This window comes from Tachypleus tridentatus, chromosome 1 (assembly GCF_004210375.1).
Source record: "Tachypleus tridentatus isolate NWPU-2018 chromosome 1, ASM421037v1, whole genome shotgun sequence".
In the NCBI taxonomy this organism is placed as follows: domain Eukaryota; kingdom Metazoa; phylum Arthropoda; class Merostomata; order Xiphosura; family Limulidae; genus Tachypleus; species Tachypleus tridentatus.
In genome coordinates this window covers 101,825,275-101,850,487 of record NC_134825.1, presented here as the reverse complement: position 1 = coordinate 101,850,487, position 25,213 = coordinate 101,825,275, and the positions used below count along the sequence as shown (strand labels likewise).

The following is a 25,213-nucleotide window of genomic DNA, read 5'->3' as shown; positions in this document are numbered from 1 at the left end:
ACCCTCCTGTGATCTACTTTGTCCCAGTTATTGGCATCTGTACTGTCTCTCAACATCTGGTTATTAAGTTGTTGGGAAAAGATGCATATGGAAAGATGGAGGAATAATTGTCAGGCCATATTTTTGCTTAAAATGGTTTTTGGGAATCATCCTGTGTCTTGGAAGTCTAAAGTTGATGTGGTGAGGCTACATTCCTCCTTGTCCTCCATGGCATTTTATCCTAATGCTCTGACCTAAGCTTCACCAGTTCAAGTTTCCTTGTGCCCCTCTACCTTTCCCTGCTTCTTACCCTATTCAAAGTGTTCCTGTCCTTACATTGTTTTTCACATTCATCTAGGGTTTGCAGTATAGATGATGGATTGTACTTTCCTGGGAAGGTGGGGACAAATTGTAACATTTATCAAGTGTGAATTCTTGTAACTAGTGGGAATATATGAACACAGATGCCAGTTACAAAATTCATCATGATGCTCTAAGCAACAGAATGCAGCAATATGAAGAAAGGTCTTGTGGAAAAGAAAAACAAGCCATATGAACACATTTTTTTCACTATATTTTTCCCATCAGCACATACCTTAAGCAGCTGGACCATAAAATGAGTATTGATACTGTTCCCTAAAAAGACATACCAATCAAGTTGCTTGGTACATTTCCTTTGAATATTTTGCAGTCGGACTGGTGAAATGATGTCTGGGAAAGAGTAGTCTTTGTTCACTATATGAATTGAAGAAAGCAGACAGGGTGTGTGGTGTGCTTTGGGCATGAAAGTCTTATGACAGTTATATATGTACAAAACGGCTAATATGGGTAGAGAAACCACTATGTAGTGGAGCGAACAACGTTTTGACCTTCTTCGGTCATCGTCAGGTTCATGCTGACTGTAGGAATGTAGAGGGCATGCTTAGATGTTGGGTTATATTTATTAGTATAGGTATAAAGGTGTTCCTTTGTATTCGTTTATTTTGGGTTTGAGTTGTTGTGTAAGTAAGGCTTCTTTAATTTTGTGTTTGTTTATGTATGCTTCTTTATTTAGTATCTGGATGTTTTTTATGGTCATGTTGTGTTTATTTGATTTGTAGTGTTCGAAAATGTGCGAAGGAGACTTTTTTTGTGTTGTGTGAAATTGGTTTCCATTTTTTTATATGTTTCTCCAGTATAGAAGTTGTGGCTGTTATCATTACAAGTGGGTTTTCTTGTCACCATAAGTCTTATGACAGTTTCTTTGGATAGGAGATACATTGCAGGGCTTTTGTCAAAATGCACAGTCATCAGAGAGAGCATGTATTGATATGGTAATGTGGACTATAATGATGTAGTAAGGCTGCAAAATTATTTCTATATAATATACTAAACATTTATAACAGTTAACTCAGAAGTTTTATATATATATATATATAGGTATGAGTTACTCTTATTATTATATTGCTCACACAAATTAGATTTCACAGAAGAGAATAAGCATGTTGTTTCGATGTACTATAATTACAAAATAAGCTAAATTATGCTACTGTGTGTATGATAATTTCTTGAAAGACTTACTCAGTGTCTGAATGACTAATTTTGCTGACTACTACACATGCCCATCACATTTGTGATTGTGCTTAAAATTAAGTGTCAATCCACAGGAGTTTTGTAACATCAAGTTTATGCATAATTCAAAATTCAATGACTTCATTAAATCCAACAAAATGACAATGGAAATTTGATGCATATTTTACTTAAAATTTTTAGGCAAGTAACTCAGTCCCACAGTTGGCTAGTTCTAGTCGAGATAGAACATTGAGAGTTTGGGATGTCACTGAAGAAAAACCTCTTCATGTGGTAAATATTCCTCATCATCGTGGAGGAAGAATAGATGAACAAAACAAAGCTCGCCATTGGTTCGCTCTCTGCTGGATTCCAGGGAAACACAATTGCTTGATTTGCACAACAGTGAGGTATTTGTTCTTTTCTGAAAGCTTCAGACTTTGATATTCAAGAGAGGTGTATGTATACATGTAGAGAGGTTTAAGCAAGCTATAACCCTAATATTTACACTATTTAAAAGAAGAAATTTATAACCACATCTAAATTATCTTGCAGCTGATTGCATATATATATAGTATAATGTGGGTAAAATTGTGTTATTTGCTTTAACATATTCCAACAGTATCAGCAAATTAAATAATTCAGGATACATTTTGAAGGTTTTGTTTAATTTTACTTGAAGTTTTGTAAAAGTAATGTTCAATAAATGTATCAAATTCAGATATAATATGCAAATAAACATATTAAAAGAGCATAGTCTGTAAACTACTTTATTACATAATTTTTTTAACTGACAACACAGTGTAAACATAACAGGTCTAAAACATTTTCTGCAACATTTACTTTATTTTTTTGTGATGTGTGTATATTAAAATATCCCTTATAAAACAACATGATAGTATAGAATACCATCTTATATGTGATATATGTTCATGTTTTATTTTATATAGAAGGAACCTATATATTGCTGTTGAATATACAGAAATGAATGTATAAGAGTATTTCCACATTTTTATCTCCTTAATGCCTCAAAACTGTATCTGATATTTGATTTGGGTATTTCTAAAATATCTACTATTCAGCATAGATAATGAGAGTGAGAACAATTTCTCTTGGTGTATGTGTGTGTATATTGTTTTTGTTTTTTTTTGTACTAGTGGTGATGTGATGCTGTATGATGTAGAGAAACAGACATGGAAACATTTCAGCACTACTGAATGTGGTGGACATTCACGCTGTGTTTTCAACATTTGCCTAGCAGGGCCTGAATCAGAGCTTGCTTGTACAGTGTCATTAGACCGTCAGGTGAGAAAGTAATTTCTTTATAGCTGATATAAATGAATAAAGTTACTACTGTCTTTCTTTTAATTGTTCAGTGTAGGTTAATTTGGGTTTAATTTTGATTTTTACAGACCTATTGAGTAGATTCATAACAAAGTGTTAAAACAGCTCACCTAAACAGTAAAGTAATAAGGAAGTTCTGAAACAGCTCACCTTAAAAGTAAGTCATAAGAAAGCTCTGAAAAAGCTGACCTTAACAGTGAAGTAATAAGGAAGCTCTGAAACAGCTCACAGTGACTGCAGAGTAAAAAAGAATGTTTTGGAATAGCTCACTTTGACTGTGAGGTAATGAGGAAGATAGGAATTAGCTCATCTTGGCAAAGAAGTAATAAGGAAACTCTTCAGGAATTTGCTATGATAATGAAATAACATAGGACCATTGAAACAGCTCACCTTGGCAGTTTTGCATATATATTTCTCTACAAGTGGGTTTTCTCGACATCACTGATTAATATGGATACTCTGTAACATCACCTTTGCAAGTAAGTAACAAAGAAGCTCTTCAATGGCTCACCTTTACAGTAGAGTAGTGATAAAGCTGTGGTGCAACTCATTGTGGCAGTATAATAATAATGAAGCAATGAAACAGTTCGTCTTAACAGTCAAATAATAAGAAAACATTGGAGCAGCTCATCATGACAGTAAGGTAATAAGGTAGATGTGGAACAGTTCATCTTCGTAGAGAAGTAATAAGCAAGCTCTGAAATTGTCTCCTTGGCAGAGAAGTAGTAGTTCCATTATGGTACATTACCTCCAATCATATAAATAGCTATCCTTGTTTAGTACTGCCCTATATATGGAAAAAACATTTTTACACATGCTAAAACCCTTTTCTCTTCTCCCCTCATTTTGAATGAAGTGATTTTACAGCATTGCTCATTCAAATCACCATGTGAGAACCTTTCACCAATAAGAGTGTGACATTCTTTCATGACAGGAGAATTCTGGCAGGAGAATGTTTTTCCTGATGCCTGGCACCAGGCTATTGTTCTACCTTTTTCCAAGCCTGGAAAGGATCCCAAAATTCCTCCAAACTATCGTTCAATTGCTTTGATGAGCTGTCTCTGTAAGAGCTTAGAGAGGATGGTTAATGCTCGTCTTGTTTGGTTCCTCGAATCAAACAACCTTCTCTCACCCACCCAGTGTGGGTTCCAATAACAGTGCTTCACCATGGACCACTTGATTCGACTTGAAACCTCAATCACAGAAGCCTTTCTCAAATGACAGTATCTTGTATCAGTATTCTTTGACATTGAGAAGGCTTATGATACAACATGGAGGTATGACATTTTGCGAGACCTCCATATATATGGGTTATGTGGCCATTTGCCCATTTTTATTACAAATGTTTTAATGGACAGGAGATTCTGAATTCGTGTGGGTTTGACACTTTCCCATTTTTTTTCTACAGGAGCTTGGAGTCTCTCAGGGTTGTGTTCTGAGTGTCACACTTTTCAGTATAAAAATTAATGCCATCACTGAACAACTCCCTCTCACTGTTGCAAATGGGCTCTATATCGACGACTTTCACATCTCATGTCAGTCTTCAAACATGAGGTATATTGAGCAGCAGCTACAGGCTGCCCTCAATCATTTACTGAAGTGGAACATAGCAAACGGCTTTAACTTCTGTCTCTCTAAAATTGTTTGCATCCTGTTGAGTTATTATTATAATTTTGCTACACATCTTTTAAAACTTTTTTATTACTTTTCTTTTTGAAAATGGCCATAATGTCAAATAACTCAGAACCAGGACTGGAAAAGCCAACTTCAGGTGACTGACGATTGTTTTTGTACTTACCTGTTAGTCTTCCTGGTGAGCTATGATTATTACAGTTATGCTACAGAAAGTCCTTTACTTTAATTACTCTTGTTTTTCTCTTGACGTTGCAGACTAGATGTAAACATTGGTTTTATGCTATTTGTGGTTTTTATAATTTTGTTTTCTTTTATCTTAATTTCCTTTTATGAATTTTACTAAATTTATTTTTAACTTTTTACCAGATGTTTGGTGCAGATAGCCTAGCTGCTTTGTGCCATAAAACACTAAATCAACCAACCAACCAACCACACTTTAATCTTACCCTTACCTCCCTTGTATGGTATTTCTCTACTGTTCATTTCCTTTCTGAGGCTATCTCTCTAGACCCTGAGAGGTTTTTTGATGGAAATCCTCTCTCTTAATACCTCCATATTTGATAGACTGTCATCTTTAGGCTTTTGTTTTACACACATCGTTTCTTTGTTGTTGGGGTTTTTGAGTTCAAGATACAGCCTCGGGGTTTTGGTCTGCTGAGAAGTCTTATCATATCAACATCCTGGAGCCTCTCAAAATTGTTGTGCAGTGTTATCAGTCACCAGGGAAGAACCCATTCCTGATCCCTCTGTATTCATATGTTGTATCTTCTTTTGCTCATTTTCTCCATTTGGCTAGAAATAATCTGGTAATGATCCATTCCAACAATTTTACAGTGATTGCTCACACTGCACAACAAAGTTTTAGCTTCTTAAACACTGTTGGGTGTTCCTTATAGATTTTTGGCTGCTGATCACGAAAATAACATCCAAATTTGCCCATCACGTACCGTTTTATCGAAATCTTCAGTTTCACCAGGACATTGCTACAATGGAAAAATGATATTAGGGCAACTGGAATCCGTCAATGCTTGCTGACTACTGTTGGACACACAATGTGATACACCGGATGTTGAATACAAATGAAAATCAGGAGCAAAACTTTTAATTATGTTGAACTTAATAGCATATTAGAAACATAAACGCAATTAAATACGTTATTGCCAGTAAACAGTTAACTGCCTATTTCTCAGAGTTCCTACGTGATGAAGCAAAACCAAAACTATATTTGTGCATACTTTCCAGGTACCTGTCACAATCAGCAAAAACTTTTCAGGAAGCAATACTTTTCAAAAAATTTGTTGTGCAGTGTTATCAGTCACCAGGGAAGAACCCATTCCTGATCCCTCTGTATTCATATGTTGTATCTTCTTTTTTGGCTCATGTGCTAGATATTAATTTTGTTATGGGTCATTTTCTGGGTGCTTTCAGTTTTGTCACAGATCAACTTTCCCATCCAGACAAAGTCTGTTCTCTCGATCCTCTTGTTTTCCAGTGGCTTTGCCTTCAGTGGGGCATTCCTCACATCAATGCTTTTGCCATGTCTCTCAGCCCCAAACTACCTCTGTTTTGGACTCTGGTCCCTTATCCTCTTGCTCTGGCTGTTGATACCTTCAGTCAGGACTGGACCAATAAATACCTATATTTCTCTTTTGTGATTTGCCTTCTTAAGTGAGTGATTTTGATTATCCATGCCATTTTGTGTCAAGTCCTTTTTATTGCTCCTTATTGGCTACCTCCATCTTTTTTTGTTAACCTTGGTCACCAGTGCTTCATCCAGTCTTTCCTGGCCTCCATCTTCACATTTGGTTTTTATTCAGTCCTTAGCAAGGGGATATGGCTTATCCTAATGCATATTTCTTTTCTCGCTCATTCCATTTGCCCTTCCTCCATGGAGGTTTATTGCTGTTAATGGAATATTTTCTGTCATTGGTCTCTGGGTCAAAGGTTTTCCCTTGCCCAACCTAATTTTCCTTGTTTTATGGATATTTTAAATTGGGGGTCTTTTATCTACTTGATCATGGGTTATAGGACAGCCTTATCCAACACTTTTCTTTTTTCCCCAATACTGTAGGATGTTTACCTCTCCCACTCTTTCCATGTTGATGCACTTCTTCCATATCCATCATCTGTCATGGCAGGCTACCCTTCCAAACTTGGATATAATGTGGTTCTTCACCACTTCACTTTGCCTCCATTTAAACCACTCTCCACGTGCTCCTTGTTTCACCTTTCCCTTAAGACTTGTTTCTTTCTCCTCTGAGCCTATGAATGTTGAAGATGTGATTTATTTGCCATCAGTGTTTCATGTACTCTTTATCAGTCTACAAATGCCCCCCGCTAGTACAGCGGTATGTCTTCGGATTTACAACGCAAAATCAGGGGTTCGATTCCCCTCGGTGGGCTCAGCAGATAGCCTGACGTGGCTTTGCTATAAGAAAAACAAAAACACAGTCTACAACTCTTCTCCTTTTTCTGTACAAGTCTTACCTCCCCAAACCTTTGGTGGTTTGTGAGAATAAGTCCTCCTCCTTGCCAGTTTTCTTTACTTTCATTTGCCACCTTTATCCTCAGTTAGATCAGAATAGACTTCTGTGTTCTGTACATTGCCTGTACAGTTTCCTTTTGTGGTGCCTGTTCACATTTTATTCCTTGGCAGCCATCCGCTATTCATATTTTTTTCTCTGTACACCCTCACCGGTTGCACTGAGCTTTTAATTCAAATGGCTTTTTCCTCTTTATCGTCTTCCTTCCATATCCTCCCATATGATGCTCCAGTATGTCCTTTCATCGAATTTGTCACCTTAACTTTTCATTGGCATCTCATCTTCTTCATTCCTTGCAGGAAATTATTCAATCGTGCTTATGGTCTACCCCTAATTTGTTCATTTCTCACTACTTTCATAGGGTTGTGGTTTCTTCCCCTTCAGGATATCATCTTTTGTGTGTAGCCATTCTTCAGATTTTTGTGAGACTTTGACTGGATAAGTTCTTTTTTATTATTTTTTCTTTTCTTTTCAGAGGACTTGTATCCTTTTATTACTCGTTGTTTGGATCCTGTTTTGTAGGGAATGGTGCCTTTAACTGATCAACTTCCTACTGTAAAGCCATGTTGACTTGCATATATTTCCATGGCCATCTAGCACATACTGCAGAGATAGGGTATTTTACAAGAATGCTTCTACGTTTATCCTCATGATGGAATTGATTAATAAATTTACCCATACTTCCCCTTGGACTGTGCGAGTAAAGCAGAAGAAGATAGGTGCACATCCTTGTCATGTCTTGTAGTGAAGAAGTAGGTATGGTTTGCTTTTAAATAGGGTTTTGTGGTCACCAATTGCACTGTCTCGTATATTGTTGTACCCCTAGACTCTCAACTGCATTCTTTCCCTTCCCCTCTTTTTTTTTCTTCTAGTGGGGTATGAGAGTCTTTACCAGTTCTAGTTCCAAGCTTCTGGAGTAGTGGACCATGGAAGCATCCTGCTGAATGGGTTAATGAAATACAAAAAAAATAAAGAAATAGTTACAAAACCATTCAGTTGAGAGTAGGGTGGTGGTGTTCTGCTGGCATAGATAGTATGACTTCCTCCAATACAAAACAAAAATAAATGAGAGTGAGATGCAAAATTGCATTTCATCCCTTCAGTTATGAACCCTTATCCTACCCCCACATGGATGTTGGTTTCCACGTGGCTGGGTTTTTAGATTTAGAGTTCAACCAATCAGCATAAGTCCTTACACGTATTACAATTGGTTGTATTCCTCTCTTGTTTATATGCTTCTTGCTCCATCATTGTTGTGGATCACGATGGAGATAGTTACAGATTATTTTGGTTTTTCTACTTTTGCTCTCCTGTGATGCTTATTATTCTGAGGATGTTGCTGTACTTGGGATGGTTCCAATCAATTTCAATTTTGAAGAAGATGATTTATATTATGCAGACATCTTTTTGGTAAGGAACAAATAAACAAAATTTGGACAGCTTAAATTCACAGGTATATTTAAAAAAAAACTCTAGAGTAGTTAAAGAAAAGAAACCAGTATTATGAACATTGTTTCAATGTCAACTTCAAATAAGAACAAAATGCTAATTGAAAGGAAATTTAACAATTAAAAATAAAAAAATAAAACATTCAATTTTTTGTGTGAACTTAAAAGAGAAACAAATACTAACTGACATGAAGCAAGAATAGTAATAACTTGTTCTTTAATATATGTTTTTAATGATCTACAGATTGTGATATGGGATCTGGAAAGTATGAAATCAAAGTACATGTTACCAACTCTTGGAGGATTTGCATATGCAGTTGAAGCAAACCCTTTGGATCCTGGTAAGGAAAGAGAAAAACAGGGATTGAATTAAATTTGATAAAGAAGTGTTTTTTATAAATTCTTTACATAGATATATTATAAAATTTGATAATTTTTTATGGGAAGTGTATTAACCTGTTGAGTACTGTAGACTCATCCAAGCTGATCTGTAACACAGAACCACGGACGAATTAATTCGTTCTCAATAATACCTAACTTCACCGCTAGATGTCAGCACCATATATGCATTTGACCTACTTACAAATTGTATCACTTTCGATCCAAAATAGCGTCACAAGAAAAGTTACAAAATGAAGAAGCATTAGAGTTGTATTGTATCAGCTGAAATATCTTGGAAGTCAACAGGTTAAATGTAAATTTATTTTCTCAAACCATAATATTTTGTTGACAATATCTTAATGATTGGAATGAATTTAACTTTAATTTTCATTGATTTTAGTAACAAACTTGTTCAATTTTTCCTTAGACTATGTTAGTAAAAATTTTTTTTTTCACTGTTAAGTATTGCCTCTTAAGTGAAAGAAGTGAAATAAATTGGTTTGATCTCTTGAAGCTAATAATGAAACAATAAAAAAGGACCTAAAGTTTTATAAATATAGTAATTTATCTTGGTTTTAGCACTTGAAAATCAACAGTTTGGATTTGAAGTTTGTGCTATCATTACTGTAGGTAAAATGTGTATTATCTTTATTCTTTAAGCTGTATGAATAGCTGGACTTTCAGCAGGTGAACACAAATTAATTAAAATAGTGAACTTTGTTTTACTGTAGGTGATCTAGCAGCAGGTATAGGGACAGTATAGTTATTTATTTTTGCTGTCGGTCATCTTGCAGTAGAGATTTATTTTTGTTGTGAGTCATCTAGCAATAAGTATGGAGACAGTGTGGTGGTTTATTTTTGCTGTAGGTCATCTAGTAGTGGGTGTGGGGACAGTATGACTTTTGACAAAAAAACCGTGAGATTGAAAAGGACCCATGAATGTGTCAAAACTAGTTTCTCTGATATCAGACTTCTGACAGTTCCATTTATTGTGATCTTTCCCCTGGTATTGGAATATATTTTGTTTTAACTCATCTAACATCAAGATTGGGGATAGCATGGGGATTTGATTATAATGTAGGTCATCTAGCAGGGGATATGGGGACAGTATGGTTATTTGTTTTTGTTGTGCATTATCTATCAGGGGTATGGGGACAGTATGGTTATTTATTTTTGTTGTGGATCATCTAGCAGCAGATGTGGGGAACAGTATGGTTATTTGTTTTGCTCTATGTTATGTAGCAGCGAGTATGAAGTACAGATATAGTAGTTGTTTTTTAAGGTCGTCTAGCAGTTGGTGCAGGAGACAGCATGGTAAGAATCTGGACCATAACAGGTGTTAATCCATATCATACTGTTTCAATGTGGCAGAAAATACAAGGAAAGGTTACAACAGTGAGTGTTTGTGTTTTTATAAACATTCATTTAATTAAGATGAACTAATGTTAACATGTTTGGCAGTGTAGTATAAAATTACAAGTTTTTCCACTTTGTTTCTGTGGTATTTGTGAAATATATATTTATGTGATTGTCAAAAATAGTTTTGAAATATGACTAAGACATCTTATAGTTTTAAGTTAATCCCCACAATTGTTTTTCAAATTTTTTTTTATCATTATTATTATTAGTGTTGTTGTTGATTTATTGTTATTGAGAAAGTGAATTCAAATTGAACATCAATAAAAATCATTTATGTGTAATTGATTTTATACTGCTTTATGGTTAAGAAGCAGTTGATGGCAATGCCAGAGTGTACTAGAGAATTTCATGATAAAACATTAATGAATGAATTAGTAAATTTTATTAGTTTAGAAATATCTCAATATGTGTAGTTATAACAATTTAGATTTTGGAAAAAAAATGTAAGTAATATAAACTTAGATAAAGCTGGAATAATAGATAATGTTTTAAACTATCAAATTTGGCTCGGCATGGCCGAGCGTGTTAAGGTGTGTGACTCGTAATCTGAGGGTCGCAGGTTCGCATTCCCGTCACACAAAACATGCCCGTCCTTTCAGCCGTGGGGGCATTATAATGTGACGGTGAACCCACTATTCGTTGGTAAAAGAGTAGCCCAAGAGTTGGCGGTGGGTGGTGATGACTAGCTGCCTTCCCTCTAGTCTTACACTGCTAAATTAGGGACGGCTAGTACGGGTAGTCCTCGAGTAGCTTTGTGCGAAATTCAAAAAACAAACAGACAAACAAGCAAACTAACAAAATTATGGGTACCATATAATAGTAACACAGTTATTTCCCCAACATTCTAACCTGAAAAAAAGTTATGTACCTCTTCTCTCTTGGCTGACATATGAGGTCATCATCATTTCTCAGTTGTCTGTGATTGAATATTACCGGTTGCACTGAGCTTTTAATTCAGATGGCTTTTTCCTCTTTATCGTCTTCCTTCCATATCCTCCCATATGATGCTCCAGTATGTCCTTTCATCGAATTTGTCACCTTAACTTTTCATTGGCATCTTCCAATATCTTCAAGATATTGCTCATTTCAGCAGTGTCAAACTTTATTTTACATAACTGTTATAATTTGAGTAGACTTCTTACTTATATGTGGTTCTATGAGCCTAAATGTTTATTAAAAAACAAATTTTATAAAACTATTGTGTTCCATTACTGTGTGTTTGTGTCGTATATATGAGTTTTGTTATCCTAAATCCTTTTACTTAAGAATATTTACTGTATACCTGATATCAAACTCTAAAAGCATAATCATGTTAATAATTTTTTCAGTATGTATTCCATGGTAGGCATCATTTTGCAACTAATTAACTTTTAATATATGTACAAGATATATGTTCTGTGAATGCCTGTCTTACAACTGGAAAAGGGTTAAATCCTCAGTACACTCTGAGAAATGATGCTGTATTAAAGTGAGCTCCTTTTTTTTCAATTTGGTTTTAGATATCTTGGCATCCAGAACGAGAAGCTTGGTTAGCTTATGGAACTGATGATGGACATGTTGGGGTTCTTGACACTTTAACTAGCAACAGGTGCATACATGATTTGATGGACATTTTTTGAATATGTATGGAGCAGAAAAAGGAATATTAGTGCAGCTATGATATCATAACATTTGTTTTTAATTGTGAGGAATTATAACTTTTTTTGTCAGAATAAGCTGTTGTGTATAGCAAAAATAACATTCAATTTTGCAAGACTGTGTGTTTTAGCCTACCTACAACAACTTTTCTTCAGCAATGCTATGTGATATAATCTTTGCATATCTAACCTAGTACAGTTTTTCCATGAGTAAGATTACATGTTATGATTTCCATTAGTAAGACATGGTATAATCTTTGTATTCAGAAAAGAGTTTTTCCATTTGTAAGACTACATGTTATTATTTGTGTGGTCTATAAATAAAGAACTGATGGATTTAGATATTGTAAAAAAAATGAAATATTTCATGATAAACATATTTAGCTTTTTGTGCTTAATGAACAGTATTTGCAATATACAGTGTTCTGTGTCTAAAATGCTGGCCAAACAAAATTGTGACTATAAACCCTAACTTAGTAACTATATATTTGAATGTAATTATGTATTGAGTGCTATGTTACAGTTTAAATACTGAAAGTCATAAAAATATTGGAACATCAGTAGACATAAGAATTCTTAAAAAATAGTTTAACTGCATATTTTGTTATTTTTCACTTTCCTCTTTCTTAATTTGTCAGTTGGAGCTCAAAATTAGAGATGTGTAATAAATAGCATTTTGATCTTTTTTTTTTTTTATTTGTCATTGTCCTATCAGAACTAAGCAATCAGGATGATGAGATACAAAAGATTTTATGAAACACTATTTATATATGCAGCATAATTCTTGAAACGTTATAATTTAAAAACATAAAGATAGTGAAATATTGGAAAACCAATAGGCCTAGCAATATTTATAAAAGCAAGTTTACACATTACTTTTTGTTATTTTAACTCTTAAAGATCAACAACGTAATGGAAACTGCAACATCGTCAGCAACAATTCACATACATTTAATATATTTTAGCGACATTAATTACATTTTAATGTAATTATTTTCACTCAAATATATTCAATGTATGTGAATGGTTGCTTACTATGTCGCACTTTCCATGAGTTAAAAATAACAAATTATATAATTATTCAGAGTTTTGGATTTGCTGTTTTTAATGCAGTTCTTCTTTATGATTTTACTTATTTTATGAATTATCTTTATTAAAATGTAATTACTTTCACTAAAATATATATGTATATACATATATAAAAATATCATTTCATATAATATTTTATTTATTGTTGGCCCAACTGCTGAGTTCTGGTATGCAGTAAAAAGTCTTTTAGATAGTGACTTGTGAGAGACAAAAGATAGTTTTGAAATGCTATTTATTACACATCTCTGATTTTGAGCTGTACTGGACAAATTAAGAGGAAAGTAAAAACAAACAACATCTGAAATTAACTTGTTTTTATAACAGTTGAGTATAATGCAATAAAAAGGTTGTTTTTTCCACCCAGAGCTCAAGTACTGACATCTCCTTGTCACAGGCAGACTGTGTACAGTGTTTGTTGGGGGCCATGTTTTGGTAAGTAGAGAATGTACATCTTGTGGTCATTCTACCTGATTAAAGTCAAACAAAATTAAAACTATTTGTAATGAGTAGTAAACTGTAATGAGCTTTATATACTTCAGTTTGAAGATGTATCAAAAGATTTTAATATTAGGTATCATGTAAATTTAAATTACAATTTTAAAAAAAATGTTTAGTTTAATACAACCAAAATCAAACATCTGGTAGAAGTAGTTTTATATTTTGTACAACATCATTTTAGCCTATATTATTTTGTAATATGTCATAATCACTTTCTTGTTTTTATCGTATATTTGAATCTTTATATCAAAATATAAATTTTATTTTTATATTTTAAATAAACATAAGGAGATAAAGATGTACTGTGCTAAATTTATGAATTTTTCCAGTTATATTTGTTGCACATATCTATGAATCACAAACATTAAGAAAAAGATAGGGTAAAGAGTAGGATTTTGTTTATTTTGCTTTCTTGCACTTGAAAAAGAAAAGTATACCACTTGAGGGGCTCTTTGCCTTTTGGCTTAATTTTATGTTTCTAAAAATTTTATGAAATATTCACTGAAGCATTTTATTTCTGTTATTAGTGCTAAACAAGGGTGACCAAAATGGAAGACTCAATATGTTTTTATATTCTTGTGGTGATGGTGTGATCCTGATTCATAATGTTGATAAACCAAAAGAAGAAAAACATAATTTTAACACATTAACAGCAAACAGTGGCAAGTTGGAAAGTGGAAAGGGTCCAGTCAGAACAGAACTTGCATGGAAAGCAGATTATTCTGTACTAGCTGTTGGAAATGAAGATGGGTTAGTTTAGAAGTTAAAATATTGTTTATAAAGAAAAGAGCATCACAACAGAGATATGAGCAGTTCATATCTTTATTTTAAAAATATTAAAGATGACTTAAACTGATTTGTTTTTATTTCTTTAATGTAATAAAGTATTTGTTTCTTTCAGACTTTACAATTTTTAGTGTAAGGTGAATTTATTGTACTAAAAATTCTGATATTTTATTTCTTATGTTTCAATTTTTTATTAAATAAAATCAATTTGTAAGATTTGAAATAGGGATATAGTCAGTAAAAAATAGTTTGATAACACAATAATATAAAGAGGATATGCATAATTATATAGTTTTCATCTCCCATCATTTCAATGAGTAATGATAGGATAACTCAAGATTTTAATATCATTTAGATTTATATAGGCTCTGTTGATTTGACCAAACATGTTACCTCTTTGTACTTTAAAGTTTTTTATAGTTTTGATGTTATTAACTTTTAATATGGTATGTACAGTACTGTGCAGAAGTGTTAGGACAAAGTCAAAGATTAGATTTCAGGCTGCTTTCAAAGAACAATTGAAGGTGATTCATAGGAGAAACATCAACATTTTATTAATCTTCATATTTAGAACAACAGAAACTCAGTGGAAGTGCTTGAGTTCAGCAAATAGTTAATATTTTGTGTGTCCTCCCTATTACTTTAATAATTGCAGACAATCTTTCAGGCATTGTTGCAACATATTTAATCAAAATATTCCTTTGGATTATACTTTAAATGTCTCTAATACATTCCCATAAAGTTTCTTTTAAAGTAACTTTGGATTTGTCAAGTTTTTGATCTATATAATCCCAGATCTGCTTATTTGTGTTGAGATTGGGGATCTGTAGGGGCTATTGCATTCTTTTGAATGATTTCTTTTTTAGCTAAGTAATTTCTACATAAGTTGGATGAGTGTTTGTGGTCATTATCTTGGTAGTAGAATCCTTTACCAGTAATACATGAACCACTGAGTATACTATGATGGGTCAGTATCTGATGCTACTTCTGCTGGTCTGTTATTCCATCTATTTTGCAAATATTTCCTATTGTTTTAGTAAACACCCCCCCAATCTATCACACTACTTCCTCCCTGCTTCATGATAGATGTTATGTATTGAAGTTAGTATCTTTCTTATATTGGATGTAAAACCAGTGCTTTGAACAAAGTATTTCAACATTGGAATCATCCATCTACAACATCCTTTTCCAGTCACCAATAGTCCAGTATTACTTTTTAGCAAATTTCAGTCTCTTGTCAATATTTCGAGATTGAAACAGAAGTTTTTAAATTGCTACATGATCTAATATTCCATTCTTATTGAGTCTTCTTGATACTGTATATCTGGACACTTTTCTGTCCTTTGGTACATGGTTGATTATCTAATGCTTTAGATCATTGGTAGTCTTTCTTCTCTTTAAGGGTGAATGAACAAAGATACTTAACATGAGTATTGTTCAATTTAGGTGTTCTGCCTCTTCCTTTGTTATTTTACAATTTATCTGTTTTGGTCTCATAATCTAGGATGTACTTGATAGCATTTGAGGAGCATTTCACATGTTCAGCAGTTTGTCAAGAGTCCAACCAGCATCAAGTAAAGTTTTTATACAAACTATCTTCTGTACTGACAATTCTCAATGCTTTTTGGGCCATGGTATGACAATGAAATGTAGTATATAGTGTTAAATACTGTTTTTATTAAGGTTTATCTGTGAAGTGCTATTAAATTGATTTATTCTTGGACATACTGGTAACATATGCAAGTTCCTTGTTTGCTTCTTTCGGTGTAGTTAGACTGTATGGGGTACCATGACAGTTATTTCATACCATAAGTTTAATCATTATGTTTATTAGCAGAACCCTAATGACATGCTTTTGGTACAAGTATATGGTAATTCTAAAGAATAAGTATTGTCACCCTGGCTCATTCAATTGTCAATAGGAATCAGTGAACATTACTTTCTATAATGGCATGAAAGATTTAGTCCCATAGAATGGAAATAATAACAAGATATTCTCTTGTCCTAACACTTTTGCACAGTAAAGTATATCTTCAAAAAAAGTTGCCAAACTTTCAGTAACTGTGTTAAGATTAAAAATGCTCTTCTTTATCTAAAAAATTTCAAATTTTATTCATATAGTCTCTAAAATGTCCTAAATACATTTCAGATGTTTGTTTTCAGTAAAACTTTATATTTTATCTGTTATTTTCTCTACCCTAATTCTATACAAATGTAGTAGTACCATTTTGGAGCAGTATTGTTTTAACTTTCTCTCTTGTAACTGACTGATGCAGTATTATTTACACATTTTATGTGGTAATAGATTAGACCATTATTATATGTTCTCTCTCTCTGGTAATATGTTGGACCAGAATTATTTACAGTCACAAGCCAGACAAGAATTGTTTACTTTCTCTTATACCAGTCAGGAGCAACATTGTTTACTTTTTTAGTAACAGCTCATTTCAGAATTATTAACTTTTTCTGTCTTGTTCTAGGCTGAATCAAATTCTTTTATACTCCCTTTCTTATACTAGGCTGAATCAGTATAATTTACTCATCTTATATCAGACTGGACAAGTATTGTTTACTCTTTCTAGTACCAGGCTGAAATTGTATAATTTAACCATTTTTTTTATTTTAGGTTAAACTACATTGTTTACACACTAGTACCAGGATAGAACCAACTTTTTTTTTTTATCTGTTCTTTCACTTCTAATGGTATTGTTTACTTTTTGTAGTGCTGAAATCATTATACATTGAGATACCAGGAAAATTACATTATGGGGACTTGCAAAAGGGGATTATCTAAAGACCACATTCACAACACAGTTCAATGTTATAGTTTCTTCAAATGAAACTATTTTTATACAACCTCTAAGGAGATGTTTTGTTAATCTGCAGTGATAAGAATGGCTTGATTTGCTTATAATTTAACTGGTATATATTTCTAAGTTGAAAGAGTAAATAATTATTTTGATATTTTAATTTACAATAAAAATTCCATGATATATCAATCATGAAGTACTGTAATGTTCAAAGGTGTATTTCTCATTTTTTTAAAATCCTGTTAATCCATGGTGAAGTGGTAATATTTTATTTGTAAGCTGATCAGAAGTTTGAATTTGGGGTCTAAAATATTTGAAATGCAAAATATTAAGCTAATTAATTAGTGAGTTGGATTTTCATTTCATTGCTAGTGTAATATCATATTGTATAAGACAAAATGAGTAGTTTCATGATGAATTGATGTAATAATACATTAAGATTAGAATTTCTTGGTGAAAGGTTTATAATACTTTATTTAGTTAAAGTTTAGTCCTAAAAAAGTTTTCAAGGCTTTTTAGTAAATAACTTTTATTGTATAAGTGGTTTAAAAATGTTGCTTGATTGTTATTTCAGGTCAGTTGATATACATCATGGTCAAGATTTTCACATTATTGCTCGAATAAAAGCTCAAAAGAAACTCATCCAGTGTATTCGGTGGCATCTTCACTTTACTGCAGTTTCTTCACATCAGTCAGCATACCACTGTTTTTTGGCTTGTTCTTCTAATGAAAATGAAATTAATATCTATGATTTAACTTCAGTTTTAGGTACGTTTTTATTATATAAAACTTAAGGTATTAATTTTAAACCCAAGTTTTTCTCCTGTTAAATAAACATTTTTAATAGGTTATATTTGGGGGCTGATACATGAACGTGATTTACATTACAGTTGCAAATCTCGAAAAACTACTCGCTTCTAAATATTTTTGTATAACTTTAGTATAAGTACATGCAAATCTTGATTCATATGTTTTTTTTATTCAGTCCTTATGTAAATGAAAATGTGCAAATATAAAATAGTTTATTTTATAAATTTTATTACCCAGGTCACAAAAGCAAAGTTTGAAGGGAATAATGGTTCTTTTCTGTACTTTTACAATATAAGCAATTAAGAAATAACACATATTATCTGGGAACAAATTTGTGTTACATAATGTAATATCAAAACCATGCATTCAGACTTGCTGACTGGTTACCAACATGCACTCCCTAACACTATTTAAACACAACAACAAACCTTCAATCAATCAAACATCTTTGTTTATCTAAAGCAAAGAAATACTACAGAAAAGCAAGGAAAAAAAAGAACTTGCAAATTAAACTCTTACCAAAACTAATTGCCATTCCATCATCCTTGATGAAATATAGATCTCTATTCTATTTAATTGAAAGCCACAATTCTGATTCTGAGTTTATTCAACCTATATACTTCTCTTCCCAACAGGTCTATACTAAGGGCACCATTTGGGCAGAATATTCAATGCCCAAACAGTGTAAGTGGGTTTTCCTGTGGCTACTCCAGATTTTCCACCACAACTAAAATGTGAAATAGGGTCATAATCCACACCACCATGAAAAGGTTTTGTTCATTAAGCTAAATTTTAACTTAGACCCAAGTTCACTATTCCACCATAAATTAATTTTGATCAACTGAATCTCTTTTCCATCCTTTACTGCACAGACATACTTGATCACAGTCATGAACCTTGGATCCATTGCTCAAGAATCAAACTTCACCCTGATTCTCTTCTCTTCACTAGAGGCAGTCTCAATGGCTTCAATAAGTTCCTCCATAACAACAGTCAACTAAGTAGGCTTACTGACCACGTGATTCAACTCTTGCTTTTATTTCATTCTTGTCTCCCACTCGAATATCATTAGAGAAATGAATACTCACTTGGCTCAGATATCTGAAGCCTATATTCCCACCTGTTGTGATAATCTAAAATTTTCATTTTATTTTAAACATGTGGGGTAAAGAGAAACAATAGTTTCTGAATACTCTAGGTTGGATTTCAATCTTTAGTTTGCTAAAACTTGAAAGTCTTTCAAACCTAAATTTCTACCAAGTAAGAGTAAAGTATTGATTAGGGTTGAATGCAGCACAATGGCTGATGTGCACATTGAGTCTGTGGAAAAATTATGAGAGTGTCAGTGAAATCCCACTTTTCTGATTAGAGAAATCCAAGAGTTGGTAGTGAGTGGTGTTGAGTATCTAATCTATCACTTCAAAATTAGGAATGGTTAAAATTATTGATATAATTTTTTTCATTTATTTATTATATCTATATATTTAGTTTAAATGCTATGAGGATTATATTGCATTGTTAACTTCAGATATGGATTTAGGACTAACCTAAATCCCCTAAGTTCACCAAACACCATGAGTTAATATTGGGGTTACAGCCAAATATATTAACTGATGAATTAGTGCATTCTAATCATTGCAAGTTTTTATTTTAGGATGTTGCATACTCCTAGTTAGACTAGTATATTAAATTAGTTATATTCATTACTTGGCTAATTTGTAGCTTGCTGTAATCAGAAGTTATTGATAATTTTATTGAAAATAAAAATAAATAATTTACTTTCAAGGTTTAACTTGTAATGATGTGGGCTTCTAGATAACTAATTGTTAGTGTCCAGAACTTAACTCCCCATTTTCTAGAAATATAACTAAGTATTCATTTACACCTATAATTTATATTTATAATTTTTGTTTCCCTAGTTACAGACCATAAACCAATTAAATATTGGTTGGATATCAACCAAGAAACAAAAATGTTGTATACATTCCATAGAACACAATGATATGCAGTTAAACAAATAAAACATGAAGTTGTATAAAACTACCAATGGCAGAAAACAGCATTAACTTATAGAGATCAGGATTGTTGATGATATAAAACAACAGCATCATATTATATGTAGTTTTTACTCACTGAATTATTGAACACTTTAGCAAGAACAATTAATAAACTGATTATAATAATTGTATAAAACACTTAAATAATCAAACAGAAACTTAAAATGCGAAGTTACTAACCCTATTTTTAATTTGTTGAAGATAGAAAAATTTAAGACTTTTGAAAACAACAACCAAGCTTCTAATTTCCATTAAAATTCCACATTTTTTTGCAGTTTAGTTTCACATTTCCTGATATCCTCATTTACTTTTTGACATTAATTGCAATTATTAACTTTGTGAAAATATTAGAAAGTAATTTCTCTTAAACCTTAAAACTATGTGCCATGATGTTTTATAAAATGTAGTATCACTGAAAATTATTAATTGCTAAGTTTTAAAAAATAGAATAACAACCTCTATGGTCAATATAGATAAAATTTTGTCAGTTTATTTTCAATACTGTTTAGACCACTAAGAATTCTGTCTGAAAGTTTTCAACCAAATCTTCCACAGAATTAACAGGTTAATGTGTAAAATGTAATCTGAGATTCTGGTAATATGTTTGAAATGTAATGTAGAACTGAAATTGAAATTTTTAACCTAGGTGAAGACAACAACACAAGAACTGGTGAAGTTACCATAACACAGCCAACAGTTTTACTTGTGGGTCATCAACTTCGTGTCACATCTTTGGCATGGAGCCCTCATGTAGACTGCAGACTGGCATCAGTGTCTTATGATGGCACTGCTCAAGTAAGGATGTGACAATAATATGGGTTTTGTTTTTTGCATTCTGTAAAAGTTTGCATGTATGTTTTATTTATTTTTTTGATAAATGACAAAAAAGGATGGCTCAGATTGTGAAGAACTGTGTTCAACAGTTGGACTACATCCACAATAACTGTGAGGTAAGTAATTGTTTATAGACATATAACTTGTCAAAATTATAACAGTAAAAAAAAGGCAGAATTATTGTGAAAATTAAGCTAAAACAGTATTGTATAAATTGTTCTTTTTTCAGTGTCTAAATTACAGTTTTTTGACATTATTCTTAAATTTTTAACTGATGTTATGATCTTAAACTGAGAAATCTATATATTTAACTTGATTTTAATGTTGAATCTTTGTCTCACCAGTTCTGACATCATTTAAAAATATATGTATGTAATAGCAACTAGGTAAAGAACATTTTGTTTTATATTGAAGAACTATTATTTAGTTAAAGAATATTGTTGCGACATGTTGTTTAAATTGTCATTTTTTTATACTAAGCATTTATTAATTGCATTCATTGGTGATATGCATATATATCCACTTAGTCAAAGTAGTTTTCAAACCATAAACATGTTAATTTGCAGTTTCCTCTGTCTGATTAAAACGTTGTAAATTATATTGAAGGATATACTTGTGGCTAATTGAGAAAACAGAAAGGTGACTCCATCACTGTGGTAACACAAATGACAACTTGTTTTATTTTGACTGATCTCATGCATAGTAATTCAGAAAGATAACTGTATGTTCATAAAAAACTCATACCTTGTGTTTGTGAATTTTTTTTAACATACCCTAACCCCTAAAATAATAAACTGTGTTTTACAGAAATAACTTTAATTGTCACAACTATCACAAAACTTCATTTTTCTGATACAGCACGTTACCTCCTTTCACATAAATAGCTTTTCTTGTTCACTGCCCTCTATATGAAAAAATGGTTTTAACACATGTCAAAAGCATTTAATCTCCTACTTAGTTGGAATTAACTAATTCTTATGCATCTCTCGAGCAAATCATCATTTGAAAAGCATCCACCAACAAGAGTGTGACATACTTGATGTCCTATATTTAATTCTACCAAATTGTCATTTCTTGTTTGGCAGTACTTGTGTTACTGTTTTTGATTTGTACTCTTTTCAAGTATTTAATTTTTAAAATTTTCAGCACCTTTGTAGTAATTTTTATCTACAATGGTGATATTTGTGACTTGTTGAATTATTCTGAAGTGGAATTATTTTATATTTCTACCCAGTTATGGAAGTTATTACTTCCTTACAAAAACTTTTTATTTGTTTCTGCCAAAACAGTTGTGTTTGCTTATTCATTTCATGAATTCTACAGCACCTTTTCAGAGATTGTGAGTTTTATTAGCTCATTTACACAGGCTTCAGGTTGTAGTACTCTATGGGAAAAGTTTCAGCTTTACTTCGTAGGTAGATTGATCATTCAGTGAACTGAATTTTGTTGAGCCTTGCCTAGAGTTTGGGGAAGCACACATTTGAAATACAGTTTGCCAACTTTGGAAAGATAAGACTTTCTACTTTTGTGGTTTTTGAATAATTTTATTGTTAATGTTATTATGTGTATTTATTTGGGTTCCATAACATAAGTTTTACTAGATTGCTCATGCTCTGTATTGGGTAGGTGATTGGGTTACCATCATCCACTTGTACCAATCCTTCACTATTTTATGAGATTGTGACTGAGTAAGTTACATTTTAGTATACATACCTCTTCTTTCTCAGAGGTATTTCCCTCTTTTTCTTTCTGAATTATACTCTGTAGGGAGTGATGTTTGACCAGATATTCTTTAACATTCAAGTCTACACTGTAAGCCATGTTGATTTATATGTTATCATTCTGTGGTCACACAAACGCACTTCAGAGATGGGGTATTCCACAAGATCATTTGTAGGTTTATCCTTGTGATAAGTTTCTTCATAAATTTGCCTGTCTAGGACCATATTCACCCATGTACTTTTGAATACATTGGTATGGCCTGCTTTTGAAAATATCATTTTGTGGTCACACATTGCATTGTTTCAGATGTTGTCATTTCTCTGTGCTTTCCATCATGCTAACTCCCCTTTTTTTTTCTTTTCTAGTGGAGTTTGATAGTGCTTACCACTTTCAAGTTCGAAGCTACTGGGATGGTGAACCGTGGAGACATCTTTATGAATGGGTTAATGAAATACCAAAAAAATATAGGAATGGTTATTGAACCATTCAGCTGAGGGTAGGGCAGTGACATTTTGTTGATGTAGATGACATGATATTCTTCACCATGAAACAAAAACAAATGGAAGTGAGACATCAAATTTTTGATTTGGATCCCTCATCCTACCCCCCATATTTATTGGTTCATATAAGAGATGTCTCCCTGATTTATATTCTTGTTACTCTAACAGTGTTGTGGGTCGTGTTGAAGGTACTTGTAACTTATTACTCTTTTCTACTTTGACTATCATTTGATGCTTATTATTCCAAGGATATTACTGAGTGTGGGTGGTTTCTGTCAATTTGAAGTTTGAGAGAGTTTGTTTACTTTAAGCAGAAATATTTTTGATGCCAGATGTTGGGTTCTTAGATCAATCTTTCAATTTTGCATATTTTTATGTGATCTTTCCATTGATCAGGGGGTAATAGATTCACTCTTGTCTCAGGAACTTGAGGTGAAGATAATATGATTCTCTTTCCTACTCCCCATCAGATGGTTGGGTTTTGGATTGTAGTTGGCTTGCCACTGGTATGATTCTCTTTCCTACCCCCATGTGGATGTTAGTATCCGGTGGCTGGGTTTTGGATTGTGGTTGACTTATCAGTGGTATGATCCTATCTTACTCTTGTGTAGATATTGGTTTCCAGCAGCATGGTTTTTGATGTAGTTGACATGCTGTTTACAGTTCATTACACTCTGACTACTCTACATCTAGGAGCACATCCTTTTATTTCTCTCCACTTTTATATTTTCTGGGATTGAGTTTTATAATTATCATATAGTTCAGATTTCACACACAAAAATTCAGGATGATTGAGGATACATGTTTGTTTCATGTCAGCCTTCTTCCTTTTATTTCAGTGTTTGTATTTTTGTTAATGAACATAATAATAACAAATGTTCCTTGTGGTAAACAAAATAACAATTTTATCTAAGTAAATTTTTCTTCGTGATTTGTAAAAAATCCTTACACGGTAGAAAAAAACATTTTCAAATGTTTGCATAGCAGAATTATAGAAAAAAACTGTTATTAAACCTAAAACAACTGTTATGAAGTTTAAATTCATATGCCTGTGTAATTACTGTTATCATTGTGATACTTGTTTAGACAAAAAGCTGACGATGACTATTACTTGTCACAATGGAGAATTACAATGAGACAAGAAAGCCACTTAGACCATTAACATGTCATGACAGAGTTCCACTTACACAAGTAGTTTATATGATCATTACTTTCTCACAATAGATAGTTTTACATACAAAATAGGTTCATTCATTTGTCACAATAGATAGCATTAATTACACAGAAGTTCATTATTATTATTACTTTGTCACAACAAAGAGTTTCACTTAAATTACCTCGTTGTGATCATTGTTATGCCACATGAAAGAACTCAGCCAATTTGTACAAAAAGTTAATGGTGATCATTAGTTTATCACAATGGAGAATTTTTTTGAAAGAAGTAGTACACACAGAAGAGTTCCACCTGCACAAAAAGTTCATTGTGCTCCATTGTTGCAGCAGAGAGTTCAATGTATGTACAAAACAAATTCATATAATTAGTGTTTTGTCATTACAAGTAGTCTGACTTGACAGAAAACTCATGATATGAGTTTGTTTTTGGTCATAGCTTTCTACTTTCACAAGAAGTTTGTGGTAGTCATTTTCTTTCACAACAGACAGTTTTACTTATACAACAAATTAATAAAACACATTTCAATACAATAGTTTGCAATCCTTACAGTGACTTTCATGATGTTTTGATGGATTATTAGATATTGTCTATTGTTATTTTGCTTTGATAGTTTTTTGTATTAGTGTTTATATTAGAATGTGTTACATGTTGAAAGTAGAGGATTTATTAATTGTTGGGGTTTATTTTAATTTTTCATAACACATTGAAGATATGGGATGTATTGACTGGAACCCCAGTAGCAAATTTTGCAGGACATCATGGAAGGGTGTTCTGTGTAGAGTGGAATCCATTAGATCCAGATTTAGTCTTCAGTGGTGGAGAAGACTTCACCATTCAACAGTGGAGAGTATCTCACCAGGAAAATAAACTACCTCCTGCAAAAAGTTAGCTCTAATGATTTTTTTATGATGGTTACACTTACTTAACTGCAGTATCTACAATTTTGTTCATTAGTGTAAGTCAAAATATAAGTGTTTAAAAGCTAGTATTAAAGTCTTT

General features: G+C 32.6%; 1 protein-coding gene across 6 annotated transcripts in view; it reads left to right on the top strand.

The window, feature by feature from the left end:
* The window catches only part of LOC143257066 (gem-associated protein 5-like), a 100,695-nt gene that overhangs the window by 27,511 nt on the left and 47,971 nt on the right, over window positions 1-25,213 (top strand). For all 6 annotated transcript variants that reach the window (XM_076515216.1, XM_076515206.1, XM_076515236.1 and 3 more), the window contains 10 exons: window positions 1,732-1,937; window positions 2,685-2,832; window positions 8,742-8,838; window positions 10,161-10,273; window positions 11,797-11,885; window positions 13,388-13,455; window positions 14,049-14,271; window positions 17,692-17,885; window positions 20,631-20,779; window positions 24,924-25,098. In XM_076515216.1, coding sequence (XP_076371331.1) covers window positions 1,732-1,937; window positions 2,685-2,832; window positions 8,742-8,838; window positions 10,161-10,273; window positions 11,797-11,885; window positions 13,388-13,455; window positions 14,049-14,271; window positions 17,692-17,885; window positions 20,631-20,779; window positions 24,924-25,098 — 1,462 coding nt within the window. The remainder of the gene's footprint in view (window positions 1-1,731; window positions 1,938-2,684; window positions 2,833-8,741; window positions 8,839-10,160; window positions 10,274-11,796; window positions 11,886-13,387; window positions 13,456-14,048; window positions 14,272-17,691; window positions 17,886-20,630; window positions 20,780-24,923; window positions 25,099-25,213) is intronic.